Source organism: Pteronotus mesoamericanus, unplaced genomic scaffold, assembly GCF_021234165.1.
Source record: "Pteronotus mesoamericanus isolate MK-2021 breed Mesoamerican mustached bat unplaced genomic scaffold, CSHL_Meso_final scaffold_507, whole genome shotgun sequence".
Taxonomy (NCBI): Eukaryota; Metazoa; Chordata; class Mammalia; order Chiroptera; family Mormoopidae; genus Pteronotus; species Pteronotus mesoamericanus.
Window position 1 is genome coordinate 17,397,662 of NW_026555319.1, and position 10,993 is coordinate 17,408,654.

The 10,993-nt window shown below is 50.3% G+C and overlaps 1 protein-coding gene across 1 annotated transcript in view; it reads left to right on the forward strand.

The window, feature by feature from the left end:
- Nucleotides 1–9,858, forward strand: part of DEPDC5 (DEP domain containing 5, GATOR1 subcomplex subunit) — a 91,640-nt gene extending 81,782 nt beyond the window's left edge. The window contains exons 39-43 of the mRNA XM_054594411.1: nucleotides 1,414–1,583; nucleotides 3,683–3,854; nucleotides 6,393–6,453; nucleotides 9,283–9,365; nucleotides 9,510–9,858. Coding sequence (XP_054450386.1) covers nucleotides 1,414–1,583; nucleotides 3,683–3,854; nucleotides 6,393–6,453; nucleotides 9,283–9,365; nucleotides 9,510–9,802 — 779 coding nt within the window. The 3' untranslated portion in view covers nucleotides 9,803–9,858. The remainder of the gene's footprint in view (nucleotides 1–1,413; nucleotides 1,584–3,682; nucleotides 3,855–6,392; nucleotides 6,454–9,282; nucleotides 9,366–9,509) is intronic.
- Nucleotides 9,859–10,993: the final 1,135 nt, after the last annotated feature.

The following is a 10,993-nucleotide window of genomic DNA, read 5'->3' on the forward strand; positions in this document are numbered from 1 at the left end:
TTGTGGTTTTGAGAGAGCCAGACAGCTGGGTATCTTGTGCCTGGTGCCATTTGGTGTCCCAGGTATAGTTCTCCTGTCCCCCCCACAGCAGCTTACTAGCATTGCTGACTCAAGCCGTTTTACCCTTGTCAGTGATAAGAGCCACTCTGGGCTTCTCCCTGCAGGACTCAGAACTAAGCTGACTCCTTCAGGTACAGAAATACCATTGGACCCAGGGCAGGGAAGAATAAGGGACAGATACTAGTTTATAGAAACTCGAGATGTGGCAGTGCCCGGCCAGGCAGAGCAGCGCCCTGGTCTTGTCTTTGCTTCTGAGCGTGTTTCAGCCCACCAGCCTGGTTAGGAGCTTGATTATTTGATCCATCTCTAAAAATATCCCTCTCCTGGTTGCGTAGGCTTCCTCAGCAGGAGTCCTAAGTAGGATGAGCCAGTTTGATACAGACCTGGAATTTTTGAGCAACATACAGTTGATGGAACAGGGCATTAGGCTTCCTTACGGGGTTTCAGTTCTTGAGGAGAGATTACAGAGCCATTGTCTTCCTGGGTTGAGACCAGAAATGCAAGACTTTCTCCAGACTGTGGTCTGGGTGGCTGGTCCAACTGTGTCCCTTTGTGGGTCACTGGAATCAGAAGATCAGGAGTTCACTGGCTGAGGCTCTGACTCTATGACCTTGACCAAGGCATTTCCCCTCTTTGACTGTTGTTTCCTCATCTATAAATGATGGGGTTGGATTACACTGAGGGAGGTAAACTATGGCTTAACTGGTCAGATCTGACCTACCATCTGTTTATTTGTTTGGTTTATAATACATTTTTATTTTTACAGCATTTTTTGGTTTGCAGCAAAATTGAGCAGAGAGTAGACTTTCTGTATACTCCCTGCCCCAACACACGCATAGCCTCCTCCACTCCCAGCGTCTCCCCCCAGAGTGGGGCATGTGTTACAATCGATGAACCTACATTAACATCATCACCCAAAGTCTTTGGTTAACTCCTGGTATTGTACACTTTATGGGTTTTGTCAAATGTATAATGACATGTATCCACCATTATAGTATCATACAGAGTAGTTTTACTACCCTTAAAGTCCATCTGTTTTTGTAAATAAAGTCTTATTGGAACACAGCCAAGCCATTTTTTTTATGTAATCGTGGCTGCTTGTGCACTACAATTACAGGGTTGAGCCGTTGAAACAGAGACTGTATGACCTGCAAAAAATAAAGTATTTATTATCTGGACCTTTACAGAAGAAGTTTGCCAATCCCTGAATTAGATGACTTCCAAGAAGCTTCTAGAATCTGTGATTTTTCGATTAGGTGATTCTGCAGTTTCACATCCAGGTGTTTGTTCTTCCTTGTCATCTCACTCCTTCTTTTCCCTCTCTCTTGGGGCCCTGCCTATGTGTTGACATAGCTGCCACTGTTCCGGAGCAGAGGACCGTGACCCTGGATGTGGATGTGAACAACCGCACTGACCGGCTGGAGTGGTGCAGCTGTTATTACCATGGCAACTTCTCCCTGAATGCGGCCTTTGAGATCAAGCTCCACTGGATGGCGGTGACTGCTGCGGTCCTCTTTGAGATGGTGAGAGCCTCCTCTCACTGTGGGTGGGGCCTCGGCCCACCTTGCAGAGGGACACAGTGGGTGCTTAGTAGCAATTCGTGTCACTTTTTTTTTTTTTTTGAGTTCATGCTCTTATTACCTTTCACCTGCATTATTGAAATAGCCTCTTTAAAAAAATTGAAGCCTAGTGAAAAATTCAAGGAGTCAGAAAGGGTGTAGGTCAGAATTTCTCAACCTGGGCACTGCTGACATCTAGGACCGTGTAACTCTGGGGTGGGGGCTGTCCTGTGCGTCGTAGGATGTTGAGCAACATCCCTGGCCTCTGCCTACTAAATACCAGGAGCAGAGCAGCCTTGTGACAGCCACAAATATCTCCAAATCTTGCCATTTATCCTCAGGGAAGGGGAGCATTAGCAGTCTTAAGCACCCCTCCCCTGGAGAGATTCTCATTAGGAGAACATTTTTTTTATCCTCACCTGAGGACATGCTTATTGGTTTTAGAGAGAGGGGAAGGGAGGCAGAGAAAGAGAAGGAGAGAAACATCGATTGGTTGCTTCTCATCCACACCCTGACTGGGGACTGAACCCACAACCCAGGAATGTACCCTAACTGGGAATTGAACTGGTAGCTTTTTGCTTTGCGGAGTGACACCCAACCAACTGAGCCACATCGTCCAGTGCCAGGGAACATTCTAATTCATTAAAGTCCAAGTTTTATCTATCTATCTATCTTTTAAAAAAAATTTTTATTATTTTTTTCCCAAAGTCCAAATTTAAAAAGATGCCTAGCTCCCCATCCTGCTCAGCTTACAGAAGACACCAGCTCCTCCCCAGCTGACTGACCCTGAGATGACCACTCCCTCCGGGCAGAATTGGCCCTTTTCACCCAGTAGGCTAAGCCTTCTCCTTGGAAGCCCTGTCAGAAAATCCTATCTCAAAACAGCATGACCACAGCATTCACACACATGCAGTAACTACTTGGTCAGAGGAAGAATAGTTCATCAGAGGGATTTAGCAACTATTAAAAATACATTTTTTCACATCAATTCATGTAAAACCTACTGAAAGGTACTGATCCTTTAATCATTACTTAAAGTTTTTGTAAGGCTCATAGTGCATGTTAATTATTATGTTAAGGCAATGTCCAAAAGTGTTATAAATCATATTTCAGTTAAATATTACATAAAATAAAAAGGTCATCGACCAAGCCCTAGAAATTATTTTGGTCGAACAGAGAGCTTGGATTTGGGGGGGGGGGGTGTCCTGCTGTTGTTAGGAGCGCCCCTGGGAGGACCAGGAATGGTTCCCTTCAGTTTTTAACATAATGCGATTTGTTTAAATCAAGGTATGGCCCTAACTGTAGTTTTTTTGAAATAGTATTTGACACAAATCTCATCTGTATGCCAGAGCCACGTACACCAGCTTGTAAAAAATATACGTGTAAATGTTATGGTTCAAAAAGTCTCTTAAGACCAAGCACATGGCCACTGTTTCCTAAGAAAACATTAATGGAAGGGCTTTTCTTTACGCCCCAGCAACTTGTGTCCCCGGTCAGTCTTCAGACAGACGGCTCTGGGAGCCGGCCGGAGAGCAGCTCTCATTCCGCCAGGTCAGGCCTTATCGCTCTTGGCCGGGGGCCACCACAGTCATCTTGCGCCCTGCGTCACGTCCCGCTCAGCCAGCTTGAGTGCGTTGTTTTCCTATTCGATACTTTGGGTTTAGTAAATTTTTGATAAAGGACAAAATTAGAAGGACTTAACCTATATCCTGTGACCTTCCTCCAACAGCCTATGGAGTGAGAAGGGTTTTTAGGAGGCAAGAAATAGTTCTCTCCAGTCTCTTCCTCCCAAGAGAGACACTGAAATTGCAGAAGCCTGGGCTATGAACAGGAACTGTGTGCTCAGCTCACAGATTTTTGATCTCAAAACAGAGGGGTTAGGAGGTTAGACTGTGCGTTTTCCTGCCTGGAAACACACTCTTTTGGAGCCAGTGAACATCAATAAATGAACATGCCTATCAATGTGCATGACGCCACCTTGGCAGCTTCGCTCCTTGAGCCTTATTTTTCTCTTGTCTCTACAGAGTGGGGATGACATGGTTTGTTTCTGTGCTTTCCGCCAGGTCCAAGGTTGGCATCGAAAAGCTACTTCCTGTGGCTTTTTGTTGGTCCCAGTTTTGGAGGGTCCGTTTGCGCTGCCCAGTTACCTGTATGGCGATCCGCTTCGAGCCCAGCTCTTCATCCCGCTCAACATCAGCTGTCTGCTCAAGGAAGGCAGCGAACACCTGTTTGACAGTAAGAGACACTCCCCTCGGGGGCTCTGTCTCTATGAGTAAGGCCTCCTCTTCCGCCCAAGGGCACCTCTAGGCATCTAATCCACAGAGGGAGCCTTCAGACCAGGGGCCAGAAGGATCCGGGTTTCAATCCTCATTCTTCACTTAGTGGCTGGACAAGTCACTTAATGTCTCTGAGCCTCACATTCCTTACACCTAACACGAGGGTGGCTAGGGCTGCTCTGCAGCTCAGGAAGACCCTCGAAAGGCCTGGAGCAGAGTGGCAGGTGGGCGAGGGTGTGATGCCCTGTCAATCACGAGCCGCCCTGGGGTTCTCCCCACACTGTCCTTCCTGTGCTCCAACCTAACTGGTTTGCGCTGCAGGAATTTGAACCTCACCAGAGGCTTGAATCTGCTGCTCCATGCAAAATGCTAAAAAAGGGAGGCACTGAAAGCAAAACAGGAAACAGTGTCCTCTTGTGCAGAGCTGCAGTGTGTCAGCACCTGGGACACTGCACGTGGCCTGAGTCCTGCATCTCAAGGAAGACAGAGCAGGAGGAGGCCCTAGGAGGACAGCGGGACCCAGACAGAGTCCTTCCCTTGGAACAGGGTGGCCGGTCGCAGAGGGAGAGCACGGGGTGGACCCTGCCCCACCAGAACTCGGAGGGCAGGTGTAGGACAGATGGAAGCACACGTCTCACTTCACACAGCACGGGACTTTCTATCACCAAGGGCTCATTGCCATAAACACATAAGTAGCTCCTCCGGAGCCTCCCATGAGCTCACAAATGAACTTCCTAAAACTGGAAAGCTAGAGTTACCGCTAATATGCTAGGAGTCCCTTTTGTTTCTCAGACATCGCAATTAGCAATGTGACGGAAACAACTTTGGATGTAAGGAAGATGCTTTCTTCCTGTGCCCTTGTAAGTCTGTGTCATGGTTGGTGACAGAGGACCGGCCCAGAGGGTGAGTGGTCTCGCCAGCTCAGGGAGGCCAGGCCAGGTGTCCTGTGCTTTTCCTGTGGCAGGCTGGTCCCAGGGTGCAAACAGCTTTTGTTCCAAAGGCCCACCTGTATGTTCTTTGTTTACATCCTGGAGACTGTTTTGGTATAGACAGCAATGTTGTAAGTGTTAGTTGGGGTTCCAGGTGAGTCCCACAGGGATCCTCAGAGTTTACAAAGTACTCTTCTCCCTCCCTCTCCCCCGCCCTCACACACACACACACACACACACACACACACACACACACACACTTGTGTGTGTGTAGCTGAGACGGGACCATTTTTGCAGTTCTGAAATGCCAGATGATTATGTTTGTATCTGACGATTTCAACCCAGGCACCACCTGATGGTGCTGTTTTTAATATGTTGAGGGGACAGACAGATCGTTCCCTTCACCATCAGAGACTCTTCAGGGGTTTTCCATCATTACAGTAATAGCACAGGATTGCTTGAGGGGCTGACATTATAGGACATTTTTCTGTGAGCTGATGGTTTTCCCTGCCAGTTATAACCCAGTCTTCAAGACCAGCATCCTCTGTTGGTTGCCATGGTTACAGCTGAACCGAAGGAGTCCTAGCTTCAAGGATGAAGGACTTGAATCTAAAAATTGATTTTCTTGTTTCTGTGCTGCTTCTCTTCCTGTTGTGGCCCCTTCTGATAACAGTGAATTCAAAACCTTAAAAACTAGACAAGAATCTGCTGTGTGTGTATGTTTTCCTATTAAAGCCAAAGTCTTTCTTCTCCCTTGCTCTTTAGTTGCCCAGAACCTTCAGACCTATCTTAGATAGATTTCAGGTGTGGGAGGAGTACCAAGGCCACTGCGGGCACCTGTGGCCTTTGGGCTGTCTTGCGCCATTGCTGCCCCAGTCCTCGGCACATCAGGCCCGAGGGCAGCCCTGGCCCATGGCTTGCTGTGGTGTGACAGGCTGCCCCTCCCGCCCACCTCCCATTCTTGCTACTCACAGCAACCGCCCCAGAAGGAACAGAAGGAGCAAGGCTGGAGCAATGAATGGGTGCTGTGGGGGGTGGGCGCGTTCCCTCTCCTCCCCAGCCAATCACTTTTCCAAATCATTCTTATATTTATTTGCTTAAAGTTCCCCACCTCTAACATGGAGCTTATAATATTGTCTTTCTTTATAGGGAAATGGAAGATAAGTAATCTGTTTAATCTTTTTTTTCGGTCCTTAATAACATGCATTTAAAACTTATCTTCTGTTTGCACTTTATTGTCATGCTCCTTTTGGCATAGGAGGGCATTAGAACTCTTGTATTGAGTTCTGGTAGCTCATACTGGTTTCTGAAGACTCATATTGATTCCCTTTCCAGATCTTGATAGAGCTTAGGGGAAGGGATGGTGAGAATGTATGGCTGTCACTTTCTCTAGGATGTCCCTCCTTGGGATAGAGGTTGGTCTCTGGAAGCAGGTGGTGTGGAAAAGCAGAGCCTATGACCAAGGAAGAGGAATTGCCAAGAGCAGAGAGGGGTACAGAAGGCCAGACCCCAGGAGAATTACATACTTTGGGATTACAACTCAGCATTTATTCTTTTTCTCTTTTCAGGCTTTGAACCAGAAACATACTGGGATCGAATGCACCTCTTCCAGGAAGCCATTGCATACAGGTTTGTCCCTTAGCAAGAGAGGACGGCAGGAAGGCATTCATGTTTGTCTTGAATAGCAGTTACTAAAGCAAAATCCAGCTTGTTTTCTTTCTGGGGAAACCGATCTCAATGACAGATTGACCGTTATCTCCGAGAGGGCCCTGGCCTTGGTTTCAAAGATAAGCACTGCCTCTCCAGTTCCCATGGCCGTTGCTTCTCAGACCTAATTTCTGTCTTCTTCCAGTTGAGAGGAGAGCAGAGAGCTTCCTCCTTAGCCTCCAACCAGACCGTGAGACAAGCTCTCTGAGAAATGACATGAGATGAAAAACTGAAATTTGTCAAGAGTCTCTGGATACATGTTGAAAAGACAAGCAGTGGTTAAAGAGTAATAGATAAGTCAGTAGGTATTTATTACGTATTCGAGGGAAAGCCTTTCCCAGGCTGAGCTGTCCGTCCCTCAGGCCAGCACAGCTTTGTCTCTAGAACATCACTGACTCAGTGTCTAATTGCTGCTACTGGTTCATCCCGGTGTAAGCAGAGCCCCCTGTCCCTGCTGGAGATGCTCTTGCCGCACTCCTCTTCTGTGTCTTGTTATCTCCTTATTCCAGCACCTTTATCTGTTACCACCCGCACTGTGCACATGCCCCTGCACGGCCACAGGATGAAGTCCAGACTCTCCATCCTCCCCTCCCCGAAGTGGGCCCCCGCCTTAGACCTTACCCTGACCTTTTCTTCATAGACGCAACTCTGATGCTCAGCAAAAGCTGTGGGATGACTGCCAAGGCGGCTAGTTTCCCCCTGCCAGTGCGAGGGGTGCCAATTTGGGGGAGAAGGCCAGGGGCGGAATGGTTGGTAAAAAGGCATTGATGTGGGAGGCAGGCGGGCCTGGTTCCCCTCTGCCGCCACCAGCATCCGGCCGAGGAACCTTGAACAAGTCCTGGAACTGCTCCACCTCGGTCTTCTCACGCCTCACAGCGTTGTTGGGAGGGTCCTCTGATCTTCCTGGCACCTGGTAGGCTCTCAGTAGGCTGAAGTTCCTACTAGGAAGACCGCAGTCAGCAACAAGTTGACTACGAGACCCGACACTGCTCCTCTATGTCATCGGCAGCCATGCACCTTGCTAATTGGTTATCACTCGGGAGGTGGCCTTTATTTGCCAGGTCTGCTCTCTTCACAGCACCTTCCTCCTGATCCACCTTAGTCCAGATCCCAGTGATGTCTTTAAACGACTGCCCTCTCCTCTTCAGCCTTCAGTGTCCGCATGTGTGTCCTGCCTCGTCCCCATGTGTCCCTTCACCTAAACCTCCCCTTTCCCCATCTAGACCTTTCCCCCCACCTCCTTCCACACCTGTCAGTCTTGCTTCCCCAGGGATCCCAGTTCCCTCCACTCTGAGTCCCTCCTTCCATCTTTCCCAATACACCCCATCCAGCTGTCACGCTGACTTAGGGGCCCCTGGCAGGCAAGGCCATGCATTTTTCTCATTCTTGTTTTCTTCCACAAAGCCTAACAAAGTGCCTCACCCAGAAGAGTTGTTTAACAGGTAGCTTTTTGCACAGCGTGGAGCTCTAGGTGGGAATGTGGCTTTGAAATAAAACACCAGCTCACACAGAAGTCCACCTCAGAAAGAGCTAGAAAAGTGTCCAGCTCCCCGGCTCCTCCTCCATCTTCTTCTGGGCAGTTGGCATGGAATCAGTACATTCCCTTCCCAGGGACGGGAGCCCCCTGCCTTCACTTCAGTCCTGACAGGATGCTGAGGGGGCCAAGGGCCGTGTGGCTAAATTGCCTTCATAAAAATGAGAGGTCCTCCTGGATGGCTTACGGATGAGACGAGGCAGGAACCTGGTCAGGCTGGTACACACTTCGTAAATAAATGACCGTGATTGAAAGTAGGAAGGAAGGAAGGCCAAACCCAAGGCCATTCCTACATGGGACAGAATGAGCCTGTAGAGATGAGGGAGCCTGCAGCACATGTCAGCCCATCCACTTCATCTGCACATCTGACTTCGTATGTTTCTCCAGCAAATAATCTTCAAGTGCCAGCGTAAAGCCGGCAGCTTATGTAGAGACCAAGACCCAGTCCCTCCCTGAGGAATGTGGTCCAGGAGAGGAGGGAGGCATTTTACCTCCTCTAGTCTGGCCTGCGTCCCTGCCTTCACCACATAAGCCCCTCAACCGCAGGGCAGGAGCCACAGCTATTGACATGTCCTTTACAGCATGTCGCAGGTGCTGCGGTAATAAATGGGCTTTAGAGAAATAGAAAAATCAGGAATAGAACGAGCTGTAGGTAAGAAGCAGAACAGGGTAGCCATAGATGAAAAATGGCCCCTCCTGCCCATTTCCAGAATGCAGCAAAGCAGAAAGCCCCAGCTGGGTTGGAGTTCCTCGCTTTTAAGAAAAGAATTTCAATTAAGATACTTCATTTCCCTTCAAAGCCTTTATCGAGAACCTACTCTGTGCATAGTGCGGGAGATGTTGAGGTAAAGGAGAGAGGTGTGGCTAAGGTACATGAAGAGTAGGAGCGTCTCCTGGAGGACCTGAGTCTCAAGTATGTGGGTGGGCGCAGTGGGACGGCTGGGCAGAGATGAAGGCTGGGTGGGAGGGAGTGCGGCGGGAGAGAGGGCTTTCAGCCACCCAGAGGGGACTGGAGTCTGGGCGGGAGGGCGTCCGGTGAGCCACTGAAGTAGAGATGGAGATGCAGTGAGGACGCAAGTAAGCAGCCCGAGTGTTCCGTTTTGAAAGAGACCTTTCCGGATCCCTTTAGCCCAGGCTGTGAAGAGTCTTGTTAGCCACAGCTTCTCCTGGGCCCCTTTAGGGGACCTAATCAGTGTGTCTTCCCGTCTTCCCCTTAGGTTTGGGTTTGTGCAAGATAAATATTCTGCATCTGCTTTTAACTTCCCAGCTGAGAACAAGCCTCAGTACATCCATGTTACAGGTGAGCTGCTCCCAGCAGAAGGTGTGTGGGCAGGCCCCATGCACGGGGCTTGCTCCCTCACACCAAGCCTGAGGCTGCAGAGCCAGCCCAGCAGACCCTGGGCACCCTCCTGGTGGTTGCGACAGCCCCCGCTTTTCTCTTCAGGGACAGTGTTCCTGCAGCTGCCCTATTCTAAGCGCAAGTTCTCCGGGCAGCCGCGCCGGCGGCGGAACTCAACCAGCTCCGCCAACCAGAACATGTTCTGCGAGGAACGGATCGGCTACAACTGGGCTTACAACACCATGCTGACCAAGACGTGGCGCTCCAGTGCCACAGGGGATGAGAAGTTTGCCGATCGGCTGCTGAAGGACTTCACGGACTTCTGCCTCAACCGTGACAACCGGCTGGTCACGTTCTGGACGCATTGCCTGGAGAAGATGCATGCCAGTGCCCCGTGAGACCAGACGGCGCTGCAGTCAGGACGGGAGGAGCCCCGTCCTGCTGCTGATACTCAACAGGATCAGTCCGGCCCCGGTCAGTGCGCTGCTGTTGCCACTGTCAGTGAGGGAGTGGCCCTGCTGTTGCTTCTTCCCCTGCCAGTGCTCTTCCACTCGAGGGGAAAGATTTTGGAAGCAGCGAGTGCCCAGGGCAGGTGGGAGGCCCAGATGGCCCGTGGGAGGGCTTCAGTTCTGGGGAAGGGGCCAGGCAGCCCGATGAATGTCCTCAGAGAGAGGGCGGTGCCTTTGAGTGTCCTTTTTCTCCACCATCGATGGGCTATTCGGAGCAGAATCTGCCACTTCCTACTTAGAAGTGTGCATAGGATGTAAGATAATTTTGTGAAATAATGTACCATAGGCTCACACCAACTGTATATACCTGTACATATCAGAAGCTGGAATAAAGTGCCACATGTGGTATCTCTGTCCTCAGCCTGGTTTCTGGCAGCAGCAGTCCCATCCTCGGCTCACAGTTGCGCCCTGTCTTGGGGGCTGTAGCGGCCAATGAAGCAGCTACCGATGGAGAGGAGGACTTCAGAATTCACTGTCTTGGAGGGTCTGGCTGTGAGTCTACTGAAAGAGGTCTTTTCCCAGGCCATGGGCCAGAGCAAGGACAGTTTTGGCCAGGCCTGGAGAGCAGGCGGGCAGTACCAGGAACCTGCAGGCCTCTCCACTGTTGGAGGTGCGTCTTGCCAAGTGGGTGAGCTCAGCTGTGGCATGCAGACCTCATGACATTCTGAAAAAACATCAAAGGAAAGCCACTCTTCACGCCCACCAGGATCAGCACCCCCTGCTTAACAGGATAAGACTCAGCATGATGCCTCAGCCTGGTGCCTGCCCTAGGCGGCTGGGGGCAACCCGGCAGCCACAGACACATCTTCCCCCTCCATCTCTGCACTGGAGTTCGTCACAGGCCCTGCTGACTGACCTCGCCAACAGCTTGCGAATCCATCTACTTCTTCCCAGGCCCTCTGCTTCCGTTCCCAGCCCAGACCATTTTCATCCTCAGTTCCTCTTGCCTGGCTGCGAGGGCCTCCTAGCTCGGCTCTGCGTTCACTCCAGGCCATTCCCCACTGGGCAGTCAGTGTCTTTTTGGAAAACCACTTGGACGGTGCCCGTCACTTATTTAGACCTCTTGGTGGCTTGAACTTC